We start from the raw sequence: 26,927 nt of genomic DNA, 5'->3' as shown, positions 1-26,927 counted from the left end.
CTTGAACACATTCCAGAAATACTTTCTCCACAGCATTGATACTTATTAGATTTAACTGGTCTGTATGTAGATTAAAAATCATCCATGATTACTATACTCTACACGTTACATGAACCTCTAATTTAGCAAGTTATAACATCCTCAACATTAACACTACTGTTTGATGGTCTATAAAGCATCACTACCAATCATTTGATGCCCCTTGCTGTTCCTTAGCCTCAGTCAAACAAATTCTGTATTTTCTTCCTCAGATCAGAGATTCTCTCTCATTAATAAACATCCCATCCCTTATTATGAACTACCAATCACTGTTTCCTGTTGCCTATCCCTCTTAAATGTTGAATATCCTTTAGTGTTCAGTTCCCAGTCCCAGTAACCCTGCAACCATGTCTCCACAACGGCAATTAAATTATAACCTTTCATTTCTACTCTTACCATCAATTTATTTATTGTTTTATTCTGCTCTTTTAATACCATTATGTAGTTTGAACTTGGTTGATTCTATGATTACAGTTGTGCTTTTCACTTTCATTTACACTTTTCCTACTTCCTATAATCTTTTTTTTTATTCTATCTGAATCCTGTCAGAGGTTCCCAACCCCCTGACAAGCTTAACAATTTAAATCCTTCCCACAGCACCAGTAATTCTCCCCAGGAAAATGTTAGTTTCAATCCTGTTAAAGTATTACCTGCACCAGTTTTCCCACGCATGTTCATTCGCTTAATGACAACACAGTGTGGAACTGTAGGAACATAGCAAGTCAGGCAGCATCAGAGAAGTAGGAAAGTTGATGTTTCGAGTTGAGACTCTTCACATAAATGGGAAGGGGGCGTTGAGAAATAAATAGAGGATTAAGGGGTGGGGCTGGGGAAAGGTAGGTGGGATGGTAATAGGTGGATGCAGTAAGAAGGTAGCAGGGATTGATCAGTGGGAAGGGTAGGGACAGATAGTTCAGTAAGAAGATGGACAGGTTGTATCAGGTCAAGGAGTTCGGGAGGGAGGATGGGTGGGGCTGGGGAAAGGTAGGTGGGGTGGTGATAGGCGAATGCAGGAAGGACGTAGTAGGGATTGATCGGTGGGAAGCGTAAGATGGACAGGTGGGGAAGAAGACAGACAGGTTGTGTTAAGTCAAGGAGGCAGGGATGAGAGGGAGATTTGGATGTGGGATGAGGCTGGGGATGGGGAGATTTTAAAATTGGTGAATTCATTGGTCTCTAGGCTCCTGAGGTGGAATATGAGGTGTTGCTCCAACAGTTTGTGTGTGGCAATATTGTGGCACTGGAGAAGGCCCAGGCTGGACATGTCATCAAGGGAGTGGGAGGGGGAGTTAAAATTGTTGGCAACCAAAAGGTGTTGTCGATTATCGTGTACAGAGCGCAGATGCTCCACGAAATGGCCCCCGAGACTGTTCATGGTGTCACCGATTTGAGGAGGCCACATTGGGAGCAACAGATACAGGAGACCAGGTTGGAGGATGTGCAGGTGAGCCACTGTTGGATATGAAAAGTTTGCTTGAGACCTTGGATGGAGGTGAGGGGATAGGTGTAGGGGCAGGTGTAGCACTTCCTGCGGTTGCAGTGAAAGGTGTCAGGTGTGGTGGGATTGGTGGGAAGTGTGGAGCAGACGAGGGAGTCGCGGAGACAGCACTCCCTACAAAAGGCAGATAGAGTTGGGGAGGGAAATATCTCTTTGGTTGTGGGGTCAGATTGAGGGTGGCCGAAGTGCTGGAGAATGATACGCTGGGTGCGGAGGTTGGTCAGATGGTATGTGAGGACCAGGGTGATTCTGTCTTTATTTTTGTTGAGGGGAGAGAATTTGATGGCAGAAGTGTAGGAAATGCAAGAGATGCGGTTAAGGATACTTTTTATCACCAGAGGGGGGATGTTGTGGTCCTTGAAATAGGAGGACATCAGGGTTGAAATGCTCCATCTTGATAGCAGATGTGGCAGAGCCAGAGGAGTTGGAAGTAAGGGATCGAATTCTTATAGGAGGGTGGGTGAGAGGAGGTAGTAGTCCAGGTAGCTATGGGAATCAGTGGATTTGAAATAGGTGTTGGGTGTTGAGGTGTTTACTAGAAATGGAGACAGAGAAGTCCAGGACGGAGAGGGAGGTATCAAAGATGGTCCAGGTGAATTTGAGGTTGGAGTGAAAAGCGTTAATAAAGTTGATGAACTGTTCAAGCACCTCATGAGAGCATGAAGCAGGGCCAATACAGTCATCAATATATCAGAGGAAGAGGTGAGAGATGGTGCCAGTGTAACAGCAGAAGAGGGATTGTTCCACATATCCTACGAAGAGGCAGGCACAGCTCGGACCCATACGGGTGTCCATAGCCACCCCCTGAGCTTTATAGGAAGTTGGAGGAGTTAAAGGAGAAGTATATTAGGGTAAAGACAAGTTCTTTAAAGTGGACGAGGGCGTCAGTGGAGGGGGACTGGTTGGACCTTTGGAAGAGGAAGAGGCCGAGGGCTTTTAGTCCATCTGCATGGGGGATACAAGTGTACAGGGATTGGATGTCCGGAGTGAAGATGAGATTTTGGGAGCAGAGAATTGGAAATAGCAGACGAGGTGGAGGGCATGGGTAGCGTACCAGACGTAGGTGGGGAGTTAATGGACCGGGGGAAAAGTCAGAGTCAAGGTAAGTGGAGATACGTTCAGTGGGCAGCAGCAGGCAGAGACAATGAGTCAGCTGGGCTAGTCAGATCTGTGGATTTTGGGAAGGCAACAGGAACAGGTGTCTGGGACACCACCCATGCCTCCACCTCCTCCAAGACTTCCAATTTCTTGGCCCCCAAAACCTCATCTTCACTACGGAAAATGCTATCTTCATTTGCTTAATATTTATACTCTGTACTGGAAACAATCTGGAGACTGGAAACTGCCTCAGACATTCTGCTTTTCACCCTCTTACCCAGTTCCTTAAATTACTCTTATAGGGCCTGATCACTTTTTCTACCAATGTGAACTGTGAACACATGCTCTTCATCCTCCCCAAAGGAATGTCCTGCAGACACTCTGAGACCTTTGACCCTGGCATAAGAGAGGAGACACACCATTTTGAAGTCTGCAGCCACAGAAACACCTCTCTTGTCCCAAAGCCATTGAATCACCTACCAGTTAGTGAGTAAAATAGGCTTAATCAACTCCTGTATTACCTGTCCTGTTCTTTGAGACTGCCTAGCAGTCACCTATCCTTTCTCTGAGATAATGGGAACTGCAGATGCTGGAGAATTCCAAGATAATAAAATGTGAGGCTGGATGAACACAGCAGGCCAAGCAGCATCTCAGGAGCACAAAAGCTGAGGTTTCGGGCCTAGACCCTTCATCAGAGAGGGGGATGGGGTGAGGGCTCTGGAATAAATAGGGAGAGAGGGGGAGGCGGACCGAAGATGGAGAGTAAAGAAGATAGGTGGAGAGAGTATAGGTGGGGAGGTAGGGAGGGGATAGGTCAGTCCAGGGAAGACGGACAGGTCAAGGAGGTGGGATGAGGTTAGTAGGTAGATGGGGGTGTGGCTTGGGGTGGGAGGAAGGGATGGGTGAGAGGAAGAACAGGTTAGGGAGGCAAAGACAGGTTGGACTGGTTTTGGGATGCAGTGGGTGGGGGGGAAGAGCTGGGCTGGTTGTGTGGTGCAGTGGGGGGAGGGGACGAACTGGGCTGGTTTAGGGATGCAGTTGGGGAAGGGGAGATTTTGAAACTGGTGAAGTCCACATTGATACCATTAGGCTGCAGGGTTCCCAGGCGGAATATGAGTTGCTGTTCCTGCAACCTTCGGGTGGCATCATTGTAGCACTGCAGGAGGCCCATGAGGGACATGTCATCTAAAGAATGGGAGGGGGAGTGGAAATGGTTTGCGACTGGGAGGTGCAGTTGTTTGTTGCGAACTGAGCGGAGGTGTTCTACAAAGCGGTCTCCAAGACTCCGCTTGGTTTCCCCAATGTAGAGGAAGCCACACCGGGTACAGTGGATACAGTATACCACATTGGCAGATGTGCAGATGAACCTCTGCTTAATGTGGAATGTCATCTTGGGACCTGGGATAGGGGTGAGGGAGGAGGTGTGGAGGCAAGTGTAGCATTTCCTGCGGTTGCAGGGGAAGGTGCCAGGTGTGGTGGGGTTGGAGGGCAGTGTGGAGCGAACAAGGGAGTCACGGAGAGAGTGGTCTCTCCGGAGAGCAGACAGGGGTGGGGATGGAAAAATGTCTTGGGTGGTGGGGTCGGATTGTAAATGGCGGAAGTGTCGGAGGATGATGCGTTGTATCCGGAGGTTGGTAGGGTGGTGTGTGAGAACGAGGGGGATCCTCTTTGGGCAGTTGTGGCGGGGGCGGGGTGTGAGGGATGTGTTGCGGGAAATGCGGGAGACGCGGTCAAGGGCGTTCTCAATCACTGTGGGGGGAAAGTTACGGTCCTTGAAGAACTTGGACATCTGGGATGTGCAGGAGTGGAATGTCTTATCGTGGGAACGGATGCGGCGGAGGCGGAGGAATTGGGAATAGGGGATGGAATTTTTGCAGCACGGGGGTGGGAGGAGGTGTATTCTAGGTAGCTGTGGGAGTCGGTGGTTTTGAAATGGACATCAGTTACAAGCTGGTCCCCCTACAACCACACATCAACGAATATCAGTCACGATTGGACATAGAGCAGTTTTTCCGCCGTCTTCGCCTCCATGCCTACTTCTTCAACCGGGAGCCTAAACCTCCCTCCACTGACCCCTTCACCCACTTCCAACACAAGTCCTCCTCCTGGACACCACCCCCAGGCCTCCTACCCTCCCTCGACCTCTTCATCTCCAACTGCCATCGAGACATTAACCGCCTCAACCTCTCCACCCCTCTCACCCACTCCAACCTCTCCCCCGCAGAACGGGCAGCCCTCCGCTCCCTCCACTCCAACCCCAACCTCACCATCAAACCCGCAGACAAGGGTGGCGCAGTTGTAGTATGGCGCACTGACCTCTACATCGCCGAGGCCAGACGCCAACTCTCCGACACCACCTCCTACCGCCCCCTCGATCATGACCCCACACCCGAGCACCAAACCATCATCTCCAACACCATTCATGACCTCATCACCTCAGGGGACCTCCCACCCACAGCCTCCAACCTCATTGTTCCCCAACCCCGCACGGCCCGTTTCTATCTCCTTCCCAAAATCCACAAACCTGCCTGCCTTGGTCGACCCATCATCTCAGCCTGCTCCTGCCCCACCGAACTCAACTCCACCTATCTGGACTCCATTTTCTCCCCTTTGGTCCAGGAACTCCCCACCTACGTCCGTGAAACCACGTACGCCCTGCACCTCCTCCAGGACTTCCAATTCCCTGGCCCCTGACACCTCATCTTCACCATGGACATCCAGTCCCTATACACCCGCATTCCGCATGCAGATGGCCTCAAGGCCCTCCGCTTCTTCCTGTCCCCGCAGGCCCGACCAGTCCCCCTCCACCGACACCCTCATCCGCCTAGCTGAACTCGTCCTCACCTTCAACAACTTCTCTTTTGACTCCTCCCACTTCCTACAGACCAAGGGGGTGGCCATGGGCACCTGCATGGGCCCCAGCTATGCCTGCCTCTTTGTAGGTTACGTGGAACAGTCCCTCTTCCGCACCTACACAGGCCCCAAACCCCACCTCTTCCTCCGGTACATTGATGACCGTATCGGCGCCGCCTCTTGCTCCCCAGAGGAGCTCGAACAGTTCATCCACTTCACCAACACCTTCCACCCCAACCTTCAGTTCACCTGGGCCATATCCAGCAAATCCCTCACCTTCCTGGACCTCTCAGTCTTCATCTCAGGCAACCAGCTTGTAACTGATGTCCATTTCAAGCCCACCGACTCCCACAGCTACCTAGAATACACCTCCTCCCACCCACCCTCCTGCAAAAATTCCATCCCCTTTTCCCAATTCCTCCGCCTCCGCCGCATCTGCTCCCACGATAAGACATTCCACTCCCGCACATCCCAGATGTCCAAGTTCTTCAAGGACTGCAACTTTCCCCCCACAGTGATCGAGAACACCCTTGACCGCGTCTCCCGTATTTCCCGCAACACATCCCTCACACCCCACCCCCGCCACAACCGCCCAAAGAGGATCCCCCTCGTTCTCACACACCACCCTACCAACTTCCGGATACAACGCATCATCCTCCGACACTTCCGCCATTTACAATCCGACCCCACCACCCAAGACATTTTTCCATCCCCACCTCTGTCTGCTTTCCGGAGAGACCACTCTGTCCGTGACTCCCTTGTTCGCTCCACACTGCCCTCCAACCCCACCACACCCGGCACCTTCCCCTGCAACCACAGGAAATGCTACACTTGCCCCCACACCTCCTCCCTCACCCCTATCCCAGGCCCCAAGATGACATTCCACATTAAGCAGAGGTTCACCTGCACATCTGCCAATGTGGTATACTGCATCCACTGTACCCGGTGCGGCTTCTTCTACATTGGGGAAACCAAGCGGAGGCTTGGGGACCGCTTTGTAGAACACCTCCGCTCAGTTCGCAACAAACAACTGCACCTCCCAGTCGCAAACCATTTCCACTCCCCCTCCCATTCTTTAGATGACATGTCCATCATGGGCCTCCTGCACTGCCACAATGATGCCACCCGAAGGTTGCAGGAACAGCAACTCATATTCCGCCTGGGAACCCTGCAGCCTAATGGTATCAATGTGGACTTCACCAGTTTCAAAATCTCCCCTTCCCCAACTGCATCCCTAAACCAGCCCAGTTCGTCCCCTCCCCCCACTGCACCACACAACCAGCCCAGCTCTTCCCCCCCACCCACTGCATCCCAAAACCAGTCCAACCTGTCTCTGCCTCCCTAACCTGTTCTTCCTCTCACCCATCCCTTCCTCCCACCCCAAGCCGCACCCCCATCTACCTACTAACCTCATCTCACCTCCTTGACCTGTCCGCCTTCCCTGGACTGACCTATACCCTCCCTACCTCCCCACCTATACTCTTTCCACCTATCTTCTTTACTCTCCATCTTTGGTCCGCCTCCCCCTCTCTCCCTATTTATTCCAGAGCCCTCACCCCATCCCCCTCTCTGATGAAGGGTCTAGGCCCGAAACGTCAGCTTTTGTGCTCCTGAGATGCTGCTTGGCCTGCTGTGTTCATCCAGCCTCACATTTTATTACCTATCCTTTCTCTGTCAGGTTTATCTTAATATTATTGTGATTAGTTTTTGAAATGTGTTTTCAGTGTAGTTCTCAGCTTTGTGGATGTATCACAGTGACTCCAACTGGCACTGAAGTTCTGCAGCGAGTGACATGTCTTGGAAATGTAATCTTCTAGGTCTCATGAAGCATCTAAGACTGCCCACATAGCACAGAAGGTGCATTTCACACAACTAAAATCTCTTCCATTGTTTTAAGCTTACATTCAGGCTATTTAAACAGGAGGTGAGAAAGCAGAAGTAAAATGACTCATGAATCAGCTTCTGTTGTTTCATCAAGTTTAGGCGCCAGCCTTCCTTTAATTCCTACCCCTGCCTGCATTCCATCCTCACTCACAACCTCCTCTCTGTCCTTTGTTCTTACCTGTGAAGCTTTAGGTGTCCACTTTCTCCTGGCTTCCTTTTGAACTTGAACTGATGTCTTGGCCTCTATCTGGTGGCAGACTGTGGCATACAGGAGCGTACACCAATTTAATTTTAGAATCATTTTTCAGGAAATACATAGTACTGCATGCACACATGACAGTATTTTAACCTGCGCTTTTCTAAATCATAATTTGTTCAGGTGAACCTAACTTAACTTTAACATTGATCCTTGTGGGTAGAAGGGTGGTTACATCCATGATTCAACCTACGAAAACCAAGTTAACTTTTCAAATGCATCACCCATTTCTGGCTTTGGAACATTAACAAGTCTGTGTGGAGACCACAATTATTCTACCTGATTGACATCATTCTACATGCATGGACCAATGGTAGGAGAATTACTCAAATAAAAGCGAAGCACTGCGGATTCTGAGAATCTGGTACAAAACTTAGCAGGTCTGAAAACATCTGTAGAGAGAGAATCAGAGTTAATATTTCAAGTCTGGTATGAAGTTTCAGAATCGTCATCATGTTATCTGTTTGCCCCCTCTGCCAGACTATCCCATCCTACTCCCTCGGAGTCACTTCCGTTATTGTATTTACTACTGTGACCCATAGCATAAATGATTCATCTCTGTGCTTTAATATAATCTATCCAACCTACATGGCGGCGCTGGCAAGGAAGGTAGCGTTTGGGTTCCTGGGCCAATCGCTCCAGATTGCCTGCATCATTTTTTCTCTTGTCGTCTTCTTTCTTTTTCTTCCTCACGTTCTTGTCAGCAGCGGAGGTGTCACTATGGACGAGGCTGGATGGACTCCTAGCGATGTCGGCGGCTGCAGCTTTGATTGCATGGTGGGCCTGGATCGAGATTTCCAGCGAAAGTTGAAGGTTATTTTTTATTTTTGTGCCTCTATATTTGTCTGTCAATTGAACAGAAGGTGAAGCTCTAGTTAAGTAATTTCTTTTTATTCATTTTGTAATGGCACCGTATGGTGGGGACTAAACACTTTGCCAAATACATGTAACAATAAAATCATTCATTCATTCATTTCTTTCTGACTTATGGTCTGATTTTATCATGTTTATCAGCTTATTAAAAGCAAATTTTTAACAAAATACCATAGTTACACAAACAATCTTCGCGTGTGTATGTGTGTGAAATGCCCAACCTCAGGTTAATCAGTTCTCATACAGGGGCACTCCTATCGAAGTCTGTACTTCGGATCATCGTTTCGAGAGTTGGCCCCAGTCATATTCTCTCTTGTGTGTTCTCCTTCTCGAAGTTTGGCTTCTGGAGAGTTGGCCCCTCCCTCTCTTCAGGTTCTCCTGCCTTGATACGATTGTAATTCTTCTTGTTATCACTCTTCTCTTTCCAGCCACAGGAATTCAATTTATCAGTCGTGTTGTATTAGTCGCTTCATTACCTCGGCGGTACATGCGGAATGGCCTGGAGTTAACATATCTCATGTCCTATCCGCGTAATAGATCCACTTCTTGTTTGAGATATCCTGGCTCCAAATATAAGAAGTTTGTTTGTAGTTTTGTTACAGTATAATAGTGAGGAAATACCATATTTAGGACATTTTGTTTCCAGTGAGCTCATTGTCCTTGAGGATGGTAATTAGATTAACTCATTTCTGGATTTCATAGTAATCTTTCTGCCAGAATTGCTGCTTCTCAGATGTCTGATACTTGAAATTCAACCAAATAAACTTGCAAGTGTTATTTTGGAATTCTTCTATAATCATGATTTCCTTTGCATTCACAGTTTTCCAATGATTGAAGCCACAAATCCTATGGCGTGTCTTTTTCCCTTGCAAAGTTTCCAAATGTTTGATTAAGTTTCTTTCTTGTAATCCTAAGTTTGAATTGATGAGCTTCAAGGGCTGTTTCATAACTGTTAAGTATTGCTTTTTGACAACAATTTTGTAGACTGTAGACTGTTCTTCTGATAAAATACTGTACACATTCATAGCTGTACCTATTAAAACATACTGTAATGTTAAGGTCAAAAGGTCATTTGCCCATTTTGTCCTATTTATCCAGCTACCTTTTCAAATCTCCAGTAAATATGTGGTCTACTTTTTGGAGGGTAGAAGGACGAGGCCATCTCATCATACAGCATCACCACTCCCTCCTCCAGCTCTTCTTCCTTTCTTGCCTCCTCCCCAGAGAGCTGTCTTCTTGTGGGGTTTCACCATTCACAATAACTGAGACCCTTCCGCAATGATACTAGAGAATGTCACCTGACTGGCCCAGACATCAAACCGGATGGAAGCCTAATGGTATACCCAATGGTAGTCCTGCTGAGCAGATGGTATCTATTGTATTGCTGATCTTTAAGGGGACCTATTCTCTCCTGAGCCAACCTTTTACCCCTAATATAGCTATAGATCCTCTTGGGACTATCTTTAACTTTATCTGCCAGATCCATTGCATACCTTCTTTAAGCTCTTCTGATTTCCATCTGATGTGTGCTCCTACAATTTTTATAGTCATCTAGCAATTCAATTGAACCTAATAGTTTAAACCCAATGTATGCCTTCTTCTTTTCCGTGATCAGAGGCTCAATATCCCTTGTCAGCCAGGAATCTCTAAACCTACCAGCTTTTCCCTTCACCCTAACAGTGACATACTGTCCCTGGACTCTTGACCATCACACCTTTAAAAGCCTCCCATTTGCCAGTTGTTCATTTTCCTTCAAACATACTCACCGAGTCAACTGCTGCTAGATCCTACATAATGGCCAATTGGTGCTGCTGCAGTTTAGCACCTAAAGCTGTGGACATGTCCCAGCTCTTTCCTTAACCATGTTAAAACGAAGAGAGTTATGGTCACTGGATCCAAAGTGCCCCCCGAATGACACTTCAGTCACTTGCTCAATCTTGTTTTCTAAGAGAATGTCCAGTGTTGCCCCCTCCCTAGCAGGGTCCTCGACATGACGGCTGACTGCAAATGATAAGAATAAGTGTAAATATACATATTCAGGTAAAATTACTAGAACCTTAAAGATCCACTGCATACACATCTGCTTCCTCCAGTGGCCAAAATAGAACTCCCTGTCTCCACCCATAGATGGTGTGCAACATTAGTAGAATGGATACAGCTAATGTAACATGAGCATTAACTCCATCAAAACCGGTGCCTTATACATCAGCTGCCTTCCTTTCCCAAAGCTACCTTGACTGTTAGTTGTCTTATGAGCAGAGATTCAAACTGAACTGTTAAAATGGTCATTAAGATAAAATCCATAAATCTTAGTTCAAAATTAGAAAAATCCTGAAAATTTTATATTATTATCAAAATATTCCACCACCAGTTAGAATAATTGTATTTTTCATGTAGAATTACCATAGCTGCACTTCGGTGTCAACCTATCTGTGCAATAAATGGGTGACCTGTTATACAATTAGATTATAGAATCCCTGAAGAGTGGAAGCAGGCCATTTGGCCCATCATGTTCATACCAATCCTGCGAAGAGCATCCCAGCCAGACACACCCCAGTACCCCATCCCCACATTTTAGGGGCATTTAAACAGTCCTTGGATAAGCATATGGATAATGATGGGAGAGGCTTAGATTAGTTCACAGGTCGGCGCAACGTCGAGGGCCGAGGGGCCTGTTCTACGCTATATTGTTTTATGTTCTATGTTCCCATGGCCAATCCACCTAACCTGCACATCTTTGGACTGTGGGAGGAAACCCATTCAGATGCGGGAAGTATATGCAAACTCCACACAGTTGCCTGAGTGTAGAATCAAACCTGGATCCCTGTGACTGTAAGACTGCAACGCTAACCACTGAGTCACTGTGCTACCCTATGTAGTGGTTAGGTTATATCATTGACCCTGAATCATCTAGTTACATTTTTTCAGGATTCTGACCGGTAATATGTTCACGCCCACTCCTGCATTAATTTTGGTAATGGGATTCTTTTGGCACTTTTATGCATGCGTACAATGCTGATTACAGCAAAAGTTGCTCACTGTATGACATCATCCTAACATTGTATCACATGCATAAACAGGCATGCCTATTTGCTTTCTCGTAAAAGCTTTCTCCACTCTGAATATTCACCCGGGTTTATGTGGCCACCAACTTTGTATATGTATGCCTTGGTCTCCAGTTTATTCACTATGTTTGCTACCAGGGTGCCTCACATAGCCTTTGTTACTCATATTTCGTTGTAACCTTTTGTAGCACTTCAGTAACTATTTCCTATGTTGGTGAGCCCAAAGATCTTGGAGTGGAGGACAGCTTTATGGTGGTTGCAGAAGACTGGACTTCCTATAAGGCTTGATTTGGTTTCTGCATCTTGGCTACTTCATGAATATTAGTGACTTTCACCCATTACTTGCAGGTGTTTTAGTTATATTGTTCATGGGATGTGGGATGTGGACATGACTGATTAGGCCAGCATTTATTGCCCATCCATATTGTCTAGAGACCATTTAAGAGTCAACCACATTGCTGTGGGTCTAGACTCATATGTGGACCAGACAAAATAAAGAGGGAAGATCTCCTTCCTTAAAGGTCATTCATGAACTAGATTTGTTTTTTACCACAGCGGATAGAAGTTATATGATAATCATTAACCTAGCTCTTTTTTTCAATTCCTGACTTGCATTTATTAAACTAAAACTTCACTGTCTACTGTGGTGGCTTTCAAGCCTGTGTCTCCAGAACATTAGCCTGGGATTCTGGATGAGTAGTCCAATGATATTAGTACTACACCACTGCCTCGCCACGAAGTTGTCATCCAACTATAGTAGATTCATGTTTTCTGCCATCTCTTAGTAGTACGTGAAAATCATAATGTTTCTTTTTCTCCAGCAGTTCTTTTTGGAATGCGATGGTTGGCATTTGAAATCATAACTAACTCCTGTATCGATTCAGATAATTCAGCTTCTGAAAATTTGCAGTTTCTCCCTTTATCGTGGCACCTTTTAATAAAGTGATTGACTGATTTTTGTAGCTTTTGTCTGTGACCCATTTGCTCCACTTGGTGTATTCTGAAGTTCATCTTAATCCAAATTTGATTGTCTAGCATGTTTCACAGTTTATCAGGGTCTTTCTGATATTCTTCAGATAGGTGCAAAGTGTTGACTCTATGCAGCTGCTCTTTCCCAATGTTTATGTTAGCTCAATTTTTTTAACTGTTTCTGTGATGAATAAGGCTAAAAGGCATAATTTTATCTTTAGATTAAAGGGCCTAAATTAATGCAGGACACTCGCTGATTTACAATCCTTGCTGGGGAATGTAGTGGACAGCTTCTTGATATTTTCTGTCTTTTCCAGATGTTCATGACTTATCAGGGATTTATAATTTCTTCACTGCATGGAGAGATTCACTATGCAACCTCTTTTAAAATTGTTTTTGTTTTTTGGCTGCAGACTGGTTTTCAATGCATGCATTCCAGTAGCAAAGTTTTATTGTTTTGCCAGCTTCTTCTTCATGACATAGGATTGACACTGAAAGACATCTCACTGGCCCTGCAGTGCTTCTGCCTGGCAAAATGTTGACACTGAACTAACATTTTCCTCCCATTTGCTACTGAGTTGGCTATTCCACAAGTGCACACTCTGCAAAGTACTGACTTGTGATTTTAGAAGGTTTGTAATCACAGTTGTCTAATATAGGCAGTCAACAATTTGTAAATAATTTTCTGACAGTTTGTTGAGTTTGTTAAGCAGCAGAAGTTTAAGTATGATACCTTAGTTAATTAGATAAATGTGTACAACGTGACAATTGAGAATATTTCATTATAACAGAGGACATATGGGCTGGTGTAGAATGTTTTGGCCTTTAAAATGGTGGAGGCAGCACTCTGCTCTCTAGCCAGGTATAGGGAATTCTTCCTTCAGTCTCCCTCCTCTTTTTCTGGTTGTCTACCATCTGCTGATGAAGACTACTGTCTGAGTACTGCCCAATGAGAGCTGCTGCATATAAGTTCTGCTTGATGAAAATGTTCTCTGCATTCCAGTACTTTTTGTTATATCCTATTTCTGGGGGCAGGTTATTTTCTCTGCATCAATCAATTCTAAATCCTCTTGACCAATAGCATGGGACAGCCACTCATGACATGGGATGACCATTGTCCTCTTGCCCATCTCCATTTGAAGGTTAGTTTTTATTCCTTCTGAGAACAAAATCTTCTTCTTTTGAAGACAGTATACTGACATCAGGGTACATTTTGCATCAAATGAGCTGTTGATACTAGTTCAATGTGCATAGCAACATCTATGTTTGTGTATGTTTCTTTCCTTTTACTTTAGGAACATAGGAATTAGGAGTAGGAGTATGTAATTCAACCCTTCAAGCCCAGCTCCCTTTTAAACATGATCATGGCTGATCTTACCCTGGTCTCAACTCCACTTTCCTGCCTTCACCCCATAGCCCTTTATCTCGCTTTTCATCAGAAACATATCTATTTCTTTCTTGAATCTGTTGATTGGTTCTGCTTCCACTGCACTCAGTGGTAGTGAGTTCCACAGATCCATAAAGTAGATTTTCCTCATCTCCGTTTTGAACATACCTCCTCTGGCTACATTATCTTTCCCCCCTTGTTCAAGACTGTCCCACCAGGGGGAACATCTGTTCAAGGTCCACTCATAAATCCTTTTTAGCATTTTATATACCCCAAAAAGATCCACCCTGATTCATTTGAACTCCGGCGAGCTCTAGTTCAAGCTATTTACAACCACTCCTCATACAGTAGTCCTTTCATCCCTGGGATCAACCTTGTGAACCTTTTCTGAACTGCCTCCAGTGCAACCAGATCCTTCCTGAAGTAAGGAGACCACAAAGGGACACAATATTCCAGATGTGATCTCATCAATACCTTATAAAATTGAACAGCGCTACTTCTATAATCCAATCCTTTTTCAATAAATGCCAGGATTTTCCTTTCTTTTTATATTTTGAACTTGTATATTTACCTTCAGCAATTCATGCACAAAGACACCCAGACCCTTCTGCAGGATGCACTTTGAGACTGCTTCCTATTTAAATAATAATTTGATCTTTTATTTTGCCAGTGAAAATGGACAACCTAGCACTTATCCACATTAGGGTCTGTCTCTCAGATTCTGACCCATTCTCATAGACTATTAATATTCATCAGTAAACTCTTTATATTTTCATCAAAGCCTGCTTTCCCACCTATTTTAGTATCATTTGTGAACTTTGCTATGTTAACAGTTGGTTTGCAGATCATTTATATAGATTGTAAATAGTTGAGGTTTGAGAACTGAACCATGTGGCACCTCACTAGTTATGGTTCTTCATCCAAAGAAGGATGCATTCATCCCAACCCTCTGCTTTCTACCAGTCAGCCAAACCACTACCCTTAACCCGCAGGATCTAAGCTTTTAGATCAGTCTTTTATGCAGCAACTTCTGGAAGTCTAGATACACTACAGCTGCGAGATCCCCATTATCCACTTTGCTGGTTGCTACCTTAAAGAACTGCAGCAATTTTGCCAAGTATGACTTGCCCTTCATGAAATCATGTCGACACTGGTGAATTGAGCTTTGTTTTTCCAAGTATTCAATTATCCCCTCCTTTAGGATTGACTCCTGCAACTTCCCCACGACATAGGTCAAATTAACTGCTCTATAGTTTCCCAATTTTTTGCTTATCCTTTTTTTGAATAATGATGTCACATTAGCATGTTTTCCAATCCACAAGTACCTTTCCAGAATCCAGGAATTTTGAAACATCATAACTAATGCATCCATTGTCTCTGCTGCCACCTACTTTAATACTCTAGGATGCAAGCCATCAGGCCCCAGGGATTTATCTGCCTTTACACCCGTCGGTTTACTTAATACCTTCTCCTTAGTTATTGCAATTTCACTGAGTTCTGTAGCAACTGAGTTTTTGGGAAGAAATTATTATGTTCCACTGTGAAAGCAGAGAAAATATTGGTTTAGTGCCTCTGCCATTTCTGAATTTCCTGTTATTACCTCACCATGTTCAGCCTCTAAATGGCCAACATGTACTTTCACGATTCTCTTCCTTTGTACAAACTTATAGAACCTTTTGATATCAGTGCTTATGTTTTCTGTTAACTTCCTTTCGTTTTCCAAGCTAGATTTGGAAAGTTAATTGCTTTTGTAATAACTGTTAGATGAAATCTCAAACTACACTGTAAATACTAGGAAAATTCAGTTTTTAATATGCATTACCCTGTAGAGGGACTCTGCTCACCAGAATTTCAATACATCTACAACTCCTGCCTTTGCTATATGCTGTTTGTATTGTAAATCTTGGCTGTGGCTCCTCCTGTGATCTTCAGAATCACACCACTGTCATCATTTTACTTTTTAGAGCATATATTTATTGTGATTTTCAAAAGAACTAAGAGATATATGAGAAAAATACTTTTTTCACACAACAAGTAGTTAGGGTATCGAATGCACTACATGGGAGAATGGTGGAGGCAAGTTCAATTAAAACATTCAAGAGGACATTTTACAATTGTTTAGTAAAAATAATATGCAAAGATATGGGGAGAAAACTGGAGATGGGCACTAGGTAATGTTGCTCATTTGAAGAGTAATGTGCAGGTGTGATAGGCTGAATGGCCTCATCCTGTAGTGTATCAATTCTGTGATTTACAGAAAGTGACCAATCACATGACTATATACATGATTGGCAAGCTGCAAGTAGATTTTATTTGTTTGAAGAGTAGAGTGAATGTTAGAGGCACAGCAGATAGGTTTGCACTAGGTACATATACCAGCAACCGTGACCAACACTAACAACTAGAGCAAAAAGGCCTGCTGATCACATGCCATCTAATACCCTATTTTTGTGTTGTCTTGTGTTCATTATTTATGCATTCTCTTAGCATGCTCATAGAAGAAACCTGTAAGAAGCTTTCCATTTGTGGCTGTTTTTATCTTAATGAGATAAAAAAACAGGATTCCTAACCATTCCTTAACATGATGATCATAGCTGCCACCAGGATCAGCATCTTGAGATCAGCATATTTCTTGATTACTGGTTTTGGGCCTTCTCCAATCCACCAGTTGAAATTTCAGCCATACATGTTTGTTATTTTGATTTATAGTGCAAATGATTCACCACTTTGTAGATTCTCATTTAAATTAGGTGTGTGTAAGACCCTAAATGGTGTAATCAAATCTGCAAGTTACTGAGTTAAAAGTATTCTGCTGCTTTACATGCTGAAAATGTACCTTTTTTATATATATGTAGATTTTATGGATAAGAATTTTGTTCCACAGTTTTCCCTGTTCCTTTCCATGTTGCCAGATACTTCTGTAGCCTACATGCTGGTGGACTGCATTATCACAAATCACCACTATTGCAAGCAGCTTCATAGAAGTAACTGACACCATCAAGGCATGATTTTTGACACAGAGTTTTTCCAAACATCCAACCACCAACTCCCACCCTACCCTCCCCAAGATTTCTTAAACAATTTTGTACACAAAGGATGGTTTGCATGTGGAATGAGCTTCCTGAGAAAGTGATGGATGTGGATGCAGTTACAATGTTTAAAAGGTATTTGGATGGATGTATGAATAGGAAATGTTTGGAGGGATGTGGGCCAGGAGCAGGCAGGTGGCACTAGTTTGTTTTGGGATTATGTTCAGCATAGACTGGTTGGACTGAAGGGTCTGTTCTGTGCTCTCTGACTCTATGGTCAATTGAAAAAGTTCCCAAACCCTCAACTACTAACATCCAGAACAACAAAGTTACACGAGAACACCACCATTTGCAAATGCCACATTAAGCCACACTTCAGCCTGACTTGGAAATATGTTGCCCTTCCTTTCCTGTCACTGGGTCAAAATCTTAGAACTCCCTAAGTGCATTATAGTTATAACTAATTCCCATAGATTGCAGCACCTGTAAAATGCAGTTCACCAACATCTTCTCAAGATCTTGCAAGTTTTGAATTGCTGGTTACTGAGACTTTTTCTGCCATCATACTGGATTGAAAGCCCTGTTATGAATTTTGAGAATACTTCTGTTATACATTAGGTCTGGAATCTGTTAATGGAAAAACCGTGAACGTGTTTTTGAATAACTCACTTCCATTCAGACTAAATGAAGAATGCATGTGATCTCCAGATTCTGTCAGTTAGGTAACATGGACACCAGCATCATAAGACTGCAAAGAACTGCCTCCAATCATTTGTGATCCTGCAAATTTTGGACTAATTGGACATTTGTATTATCAGATAAATTCATATTTTACTGCTTCTTGAGATATGACATGCAGCAATTTGAATAATTCATAGAAGTTCTGAGTTTGAATTCTATAGATCTCCTGAACTCTCAGTTTAGATGCAATACTAAGACCAATTCTGAATATCCTGAAAAAAAGAGACTTTGCATCCTATGTGGGAAAAGGATATTTTTAAAAAAAGTAAAAACAAAATATTACTGATTTGTAGGTAAAGTAATCTAGTTAGATCATCAATAAATAAGTATGTATGTAAAATCATTTACACTGCAACATATCTATAATATAATAACTCATTTACTTATGTATTTGGTGTGTTTTTATTATACCTGTAGAATCTATGCAATTTTTTTAAGAATGGTTATAAAGGACTTGTAGGAAATTGTATCACTGGTCATAGACCAGTTGTAATTTTCATGGATAATAACAAGTAATGACCCATGTATTCTGATGAGCCTGGTTCTGATTATATTAAAGTAAAAGTTTCAAAAGTGAGTATTGTTAGTAATTTCTTAATTTGGAAATAATTCAATATATTTGGTTATTTTGATCTCTTCTTGGGAATGGTGACAGCTGGCACAAACGTAATTCTAATGCGTTGACTTAATTGATAACAATATTCCTTTAATTTGTATCAGAAATACAGTGAAAGATTTTTTGGTTAAGAAACATGTTTTTTAGCTTTGATAACAAAGTATGGAGCTGGATGAACACAGCAGGCCAAGCAGCATCTCAGGAGCACAAAAGCTGATGTTTCAGGCCTAGACCCTTCATCAGAGAGGACCCGAAACATCAGCTTTTGTGCTCCTGAGATGCTGCTTGGCCTGCTGTGTTCATCCAGCTCCACACTTTGTTATCTTAGATTCTCCAGCATCTGCAGTTCCCATTATCAAATGTTTTTAAGCTTTGATGTGTTCACCTCCACTACACCTTCGTCCCCTACCTCACCCTCTGTTCATGGATTTAACGTCATTCATTCATCCTGCAATGTCCTGCTAGTGAGCATGATGGGTGTAGCTTTTACTAATATGGACCCTGGAACATTACACAAGCATTTCCGATGTCCCAAGCCTTATGAGGTTTTCATTGTTCTTCACAGTTATGTTTGTTATTGCTTATTCCATGTTAAAAGTTTCCTTCCCCTCACCTCCCATTTTAATATATCTTGAGGCCTTTTACATATTCATTTTGCAAAGAAATTCCAGTATAATTACTACCAGAAACATAGCATATTACCTGTATATTCTGATTTACTTTTCTGATTGCACGAAGGTCTTGTATTTTCTCATCGCCTCCTTGGAAACCTTTGTCCCTGTACACTTTGCAGACAAAGGACAAGATAAAAACATGCTTTGAGACCATGACATGCCATCTTTATTCTCTGGTGTTCATGCTTCAATTTGCCATACAGCTCTGCCACCTGTTGACTTCATTAATGTACATTTGGCTGCATAACACAATTTCACTTGCTATATGATTAACGTAGACATTTCAGTTTTATACATTTTTGGCCTTGTAATGGTACAAAAATAAATAAAATGTCACTTATTCTTCACAGTAGGTTTGCATTAATTAATCCATTTAAAGTATTGTTTGAAAGCATTTGCTTTCAACCCAAACTGAACCGAATTTTGGATCTAGGAATTTTAAAATTACACCGGAACTGAAGTGTGTACCATGTTTGTAAACTGATATTTGTTTCCACCAGGGGGCGATAAGAAGATGGAATTAGCAGCTCTGTATCGTGTGGCTTTAGGGTACCTTAGTGCTGGAGAGCCAGACACAGCTATTGGTGTAAGTATGATGCTCATGCTTAATCCTTTGTTTTTACTATGTTACCTCATTCAATGCAATAACCACTTTGAATAGTGAACCTGTTTTGAATCTTTGAAGACATGAATGTGTAATCCCCCACTTTAATTTGATATATGATTGTTATGATCTTGCTACAAATGCTGGCTTTTTAGAAAAGATACTAAATTAGTGAATCATTAAAGGACCATGAACAAAAAGGAATTTGTGAGAGAAATCTACAGGAAGAAAGCATAAAAATTAAACATTAAAGACAAAGTCCAATCCATACACGATAGAAAAAGATAGACACGATAGAAAACAAATATAAAAACAAGCCAAAACAGATAAAATTAAAAAGAAGAAAAGAGACACTTCCAGGAAGTCAAACACGATTTTTTTTGTCAACGATATAGTAAGGGGTCAGTTACCACATTCATATATGTTTTGATACTTTATTTTACATTCAGTAAAGAAGTGTCATTAGTCAAGACTAACATCAGGTACATTTCTTAAACTACATTTTATTTACTTTCTAATTTGAGTAGTTGAAAATATTTCGAAGTAAATTCAATAGTGGAAAATGAGCTTTATTAATAGAGGAAAAAATTGAAATTTAAAGAACAGTAGCATTACTTACATATTCTGGAGCAGGAGAACTTCTTTAACCTTAAATACTGCTAACCTGCAAATATTTTTGATCACCTCTTCTTCCCAGAAAGATAAAGACTCTTAGTACTAACACTAAACAAAGTATTATTCTTCTGAAATCTTGCTATGTTTACACTATCAAGACTTGCTTATATACATTCTTATAAAATGAAATTGTAGATAAAATCTAGCTGTTTACTTTTTAAGAACCTTTGTGTACAATTTACATTTATGTTTTATTATATTAATCATCTCTCCATCTGAGTGGAGCTCAGATGTAATACAGGCCTCAGATCATAGTTTGCTGTCCCTTGGGGTGCCTGCTTATCATTATACTGAGCTTTCTAGCTTTCTGCTTTGCCTTGTGGTAATATGCTGTTCATTGCCAGGACAAGCCTCAGAGACTTGCTAAAGAGGTCCTGCCACACAACTCAAGACTCCTGGGGCCTATGCTCTGGGGTCCCAACGGTTGTTTCCCCAGCTTTTACATCAGAGTTTTCATCTCCTTTATCCTGTTGTAGAGTGCCCACCTCGGGCTCTCTTTCTACGGAAAACTATAACTGGGATCTAACAGCAACAGCTGCTGTAAAAGACGACCATTTCCTCGCACTGTTACCTCATTAGTATTTGCTCATTCAACTACAAATAAATTTATGACTACTACTGGGCATCTGTGAACGAATAATTATTTAAAATACCTGTGAACAGAATGCTTGCAATACTTTAGTTTTTCATTTATGTTTTGTTCAAAATTATGGCATGCAATTTGCAATATGTATTTAAAATGACTGCAATGATTCTGTATTGTCAACATGTATGTTGTATTGCAAAATGGATGCATGATTATTAACTAAATTCAGATTGACCTACTTGACATAGAAATTGTACCTAACAATTTGCAGCTAACAAGCAAAAAAATGAGTGAAAACACCTCACGGTTACAGTTACAAAATACATTTAAGCTTTAACATTTAGTTTTGTTCTATCCTGAACTTCTGTGTGAAGTAGTTAATATCAGTTTCTGAGTAATGTTTATTGTTGTTCCAATATATCACAGCACTGGCTATATTGAATTATACTTGCAAGATTAAACAGTTATTAATTTTGGTTTCACGTAGATCAAAGATACATTACATAAGCTAATATTTAATAGTTTTTTCTGTAATTACTTGTTATAGATCCAAAGGAATGAACTTTTTATGGTAAATATTACTTTTTGTGGATCTTTTATTTCACTGAAAGCAAGTTTAGAACACCAAACATTCAAACACCCACAATGTCAACTATATCAGGGGAACCAAATACAGCAATGAAATGAAATAGTGTAAAAATGGAAAAGTGCTTAAAAATCTTCAAAATGTAACAGGCAGTGCCTGCTTATGAGATAAACAACGTGTCCATTAGGCTTAATCCTACCATGGCAGGTGTTTAGGTAAGTGTTGCTACTTTTAATGCTGAATAGAGTAAAAATGTACTTTAGTTAGTTGTAAAGATAATATAATCATGTATTATATTTGACTGATTGTTTTCAGAAATGCAAAAGTTATTTGAAGAGATTTTCTTCAGTCTTTTAGTGATAACATTTGTTATGCCCCCTGTGTACTGAAGTCTTTTCAATTCTGAAAATGTTTTAATTGTTAAACTCAATGTAATAACTGTAAATGAACACACTTCAAAATAAATTATCATGTGACAATTTGCTTGCATCTTAATAAATTTATTCTTAAAATGATGTGGCAATTATTTAAAGTTTGAACACTTCTCATCCATACTAAGTTCACAGCAGATGCCTTAGTAAAATCTAGCATATGATGTGCTCAAAAGAATATGATTTTTAATGCAAAATTCTATCAACATTAATATAAGATTTTAGACGAGTGGGAATAAAGGTATTTTTTAATGTTCAGCTCTCCAATGGAACCTTAGATGTAGCTATTTTAAGGTGCTGAAACATACACGTGCACATTCTATGATTTCAGATTCATGGGAAGATATTGGAACTTGACAACCAGGCATATTGCTGTTGACACAGCTATGAGATAAAAGTAAGGCAGACATCTAGACCAGAGCACTACTTTCAAAAGACAACTCTGAACATTTCCTGTATTGCATTCACCAGTCTCTTGCTTTTGCAAACCCCTCATTTTCTTCTGAACCTGCAGTGTTCCTTGTATCATTCATGCCCCCCGCACCTAGATTTCCTCAATGTCAGTGTGGCTCTCCGTGCCAAAGAGAAGTATATCCAAGTGTCTCCAAATATAGTGCTCTATCCCCCTTACATTTCATGTATGTCACTGCACCTCATTCCGCAGAGCACTAGCATGTTTTGTCAATAACCATTTATTTATTGCTGAATAGTAGCAGCCATTACATCTGACCTCCCTGTTTCATCAATTATGAATAGATTATTGGATGTGAGCATCCGCAAAATCTTGCCGTTAGAATCACCTCTGGCTGGTCTTGGATTAGATATTAGGTTGGTGTTTGTTGTTAGACCAAACCCTGGTGGAAGGACTGAAGAATTTAAGGAACAGAAAACTGCCATCAGCAGGCACCTAAAATTACTTGCAGGCATGGCTGAGAATTACTGTCCACTTAGAGTTTGTTTGTTTAAACTTACCAGGCATATTTTTCTGTACCTCAAGAAAATAAGTTCTGTCTCATGAGCCACTGAAAACTACATTGGTTGCATATTGAATTCCATATTAGTTTAGAGATTAGTGTGGGAAGCACGATCACCTCACCCCAACTTTTAGATCAGGTAGAAAAAAATTCTGAAAATGAACAATGTTTTTGATTTTAATTTTCAATATGACATTTTCAAATTTTAGCAGCATACTTCCTATGTGTGGAATTTTTCCATTTTCTCTGTCAAGTCATGACTGACATGCTGCCCCACCAATTAGAAAATACGCTGGATTACCCAGCAATCATCTCATTAAGAGCTGAGGGGTGAGCATTGGAGAATGTTTCACCCCATTAGAGTATATCGACCCTGGTGGCACCAGAAGCTGCCACCAGAAGGTGGCAAATCCTGGATCCTAAAGTTCACTTGGTCGGTGGCTGTTCCACAGGAGATCCAGCGGTGAAAATGTAAGTGTGTTTTTAATCTTCTTGACGGGGTCTGTGTTTGGGTCAGCAAGGATTTGGAGGCAAGAACACAGGGATTGCCTTGTCACCCATCTGTGCCTCTGACATGCAGATCACCATGGTGTTCCAGTCAGGAAACCAGCCACCTTTATCAAGATAATGAGGGAAGTGGCAAAGTAATGTCTTTGGAGTGACCAATAATTGACCACGCAAGGATTTTCATTGTTCTCAAGTCAGGAAAGTTGTCAATGGATGTTTTCGCTCAGCATTTAGGTGCAGAGGTCACAGGAAGGAGATCTGGCAAGCTCCCTCCAGCCCAACCTGCTCCACGCAAACTTGCCTAATTATTTCCCCTTGTCATTACCTCTCTCTCCACATTCACAGAGAGGAAAACTGTACTCTATGAAGTGGGTATGATGGTATCAAGCAACCTAAACATGCAAGTGGAGAGTTATGGCAGACAGGAATTTGTTTCCTGTGCTTCAATATCAGATGGTACACAGGGATTGAAATGTGTGGGAGCTAAATTGTGCTGTGAAGGTACCAATTGCAGGAAACTGGAGTGTTTGCTTGGGAGATAGTGTTAGATTATGATAGGCTGCATGATAGTTTGTTGACCTTTCAGATGATATTTAATACTACACGATAAAAGAACACTTTTCCTCAGGAAGTGCTGAAAGACTGGGGAATGTCCCTGACCTCCTCACATTAAGGCCTATGCAGGAGGAGACAAATAACCTGGCCAAAGATCCAGGCAGATGTTCATTTGCAAATGACAAGGCCACGGATTGGGGAAGTCACGACCTGCACATAGAAGAGATACGAATGATACTGCACTGAGAAATGGGATTATGCATTACTACAAGTTAATTTATTTTGTTCTCTTCTGCAGGTTCACGCAGTCTGAAGACATGTTCCAAACAATCTTGTAAGCCAAATCGCCACCTCTGAAGATGATTACTTTAAACATTCAGAGGGTACACCAGCACAACATTCTTTCACACCCTCCACCAGCGATATTATAATAAGCTCAGTGGGAACGCATTTGCAATTATGTATCACAGACTGATGAACACCAGACTCATTGCCTTGGCTGATGGAGGCTCTGACAGTCAGGGTCTTTGATGGTCAGAGGACCATTAGAGACCAGACCCATGCTGAGCTTCGTGCCGATAATGTGCTGCCAAAAACAACCACAAGAACCCTGCTGGAGATGCAGAGACAGATGGGAAAATGTCTGGTAGAGATACTAAAGGCAAATATAACATTGAGAAAATTGAAGATCCATTCAAGCCATGAATTCTGTCATGACTCCAGTATTTGAGCACATGGCTTCCTCTATAGAGATTAATATCTGCCATGGAGTGGCAGGTCCAACAGGACATGTTCTCAGATCCATATTCCATTACTCTATCTTTGGGCTCTATAAAGAAGAGAAAAGTACAAGGCTCCTCAACATCCCCTGGCTAATTTTTCTCCTCCTGGAGCTGCAGAGGTGCTATACACACAAACAAAGAGAAAAAACACTTTATTCATATATTTTAAATGATTATTTTGGAAAATGTGAAACCATATGGGGCTTTTAAGGGTTTGCCAATTGAAAGAAACTCAGTGATAGCAGATATGGGACTGATGGATTCGTAATTTATCGTTGAACCTTGGAGGTATCGGCAAATCTAGGATCCTTGACATTAGGTAGTTTCCATGTTTGCCACCTTTCCTTAGTTCAGTGGAGTACAGCATCACTGGAAAGGCAGAATGTATTGCACATTCCCTTATCAACTCTCAGATGCTGTTGTCTCAGTATCTTCTGCAGCTGGAGGAATCCATATTTTGCAAGTAAACTCCTAGGGTTCTAAGGAAGCTCAGCAAGATTGGAGCATGTGGCTGAAACACGTGCATGTGAGCTCCTTCTAAGAGCAAAATGTTGTGCTGGTGTACCCTCTGAATGTTTAAAGTAATCATCTTCAGAGGTGGCGATTTGGCTTACAAGATTGTTTGGAACATGTCTTCAGACTGCGTGAACCTGCAGAAGAGAACGAAATAAAGACTTGACAGATCCATATGTATGCTGTTCCTCATGTTGAGCCCATCAAACCTTCCCCCTTCAAGATATTAAAAGTCAGCCACCTGCAGGTTGGGTTGGAGGGAGCTTGCCAGATCTGATGACATTTCCACAGAGATATCTTTGGGGATAGTAGTCAAAGCATCCTGCAAGAGAGATTCAGTGAGGCATTGTGGTCCTGTCTGACAAATCCATCACACTGTTGTCTGTAACTGGAACCCCACAATGCATTACCATATGATCTTCTGGTTTTTTTCCCCTTCATTCTTTGTTTATGATGAATGTGGCTGCTCCATCTCAACTGGCAGTCCTTCACCTGTTTACTGGTCCTGCAGAGTGCAATGATCTAAGATATTGTCTGTGGCACGTACTGTAGTGATCTGCCTGAGCGGAACAGGCAGTAGAACGTCATCTTCAGCAGGCAGTCCAATAGACCGTATTGATCTTGCTCTTACTAAGGCACGTGAGGCACTGAGCCTCTGCTCTGCAGAGCTTTAGGGTTTCACACAAGTCATGGGACTAAACTTCCGAGAATGTGCTCTGCCACGAGGAGCCAACCCTGCAGATAACCTGATAGGGGTGCGAACGGTGGTGATACCTGAGACTGACTAGAAGTCATAAAAGCTCCTTGGGAAGCATGTACATTTGTACACAATTCAATTTTGTTGATTACGAACCAGCTACACATTGATGTTGCTGGGGTTCCCAGGTGGCTGTAGGTGCCATAAATCTATTGCCCTTTGGCAGCCTGGCTCCATGTGCCTTTGCAGAATCAAACCATTGACCTTTATGGGGAATCACTCCGTCAGCTTTTCTGAACAGGATGCTGATGAACACCCTTAATTCATTTGTGTATAGTTGACTGAGATAGATAGGTTCTTGATTATCAAGGGGATCAAGGGTTACAGGGAGAAAGCAGGAGAGTGGGGTTGCGGAACCTATCAGCCATGATTGAGTGGCGGAGCAGATTCAATTGGCCAAGTAGCCTAATTTCTGCTCCTATGTCGCATGGTCTTATGTCTTAAATGACTCAATCTTTCTTCATAAGACAAACCATTCCCCCCTATCTAATCTTTCTAATGAATCTCTCCAAACGGCTTCCAATACAAATACATTCCTCCTCAAGTAAGGGCACCAAAACTAAATGCTGTATTCCAGGTGCAGTCTCACTGATTACTTGTACAGATGCAGCAACAATTCCTACTTTTATACCATACTCCTTAGGCAACAAATGCCAAATTCTATTTGCCTTCCTTATTACTTGCTGTATCTGCATATTGGGTTTCTATGATTCCAGCTTGAAAACACCTAAATCCGTCTGTACCAAAGTACTTTGAAGTTTCTTTCCATTTAGATAATAAGTTGCCTTTGTATTTTTCCGGTCACAATTGATAATGTCATGCTTATCCAAGTTAGACTCCATCTGCTAAATTTTGGCCGATTCAGCTAACCTACCTGTATTCGTTTGTAAATTTCTTATTGCTTTCTTACAACTTAGTTCTCCACCTATTTTTGTGTCATCTGTGAATTTGACTATAGTACCTTCTATCCCTGCA

The 26,927-nt window shown here is 42.2% G+C and overlaps 1 protein-coding gene across 1 annotated transcript in view; it reads left to right on the top strand.

Annotated features, from left to right (window-relative positions):
- Nucleotides 1-26,927, top strand: part of ttc29 (tetratricopeptide repeat domain 29) — a 482,465-nt gene that overhangs the window by 209,200 nt on the left and 246,338 nt on the right. The window contains exon 7 of the mRNA XM_048537485.2: nt 19,483-19,568. Coding sequence (XP_048393442.1) covers nt 19,483-19,568 — 86 coding nt within the window. The remainder of the gene's footprint in view (nt 1-19,482; nt 19,569-26,927) is intronic.

The sequence above is a fragment of the Stegostoma tigrinum genome, chromosome 1 (assembly GCF_030684315.1).
Source record: "Stegostoma tigrinum isolate sSteTig4 chromosome 1, sSteTig4.hap1, whole genome shotgun sequence".
Taxonomy (NCBI): Eukaryota; Metazoa; Chordata; class Chondrichthyes; order Orectolobiformes; family Stegostomatidae; genus Stegostoma; species Stegostoma tigrinum.
This window is presented reverse-complemented; position numbering and strand designations above follow the sequence as displayed.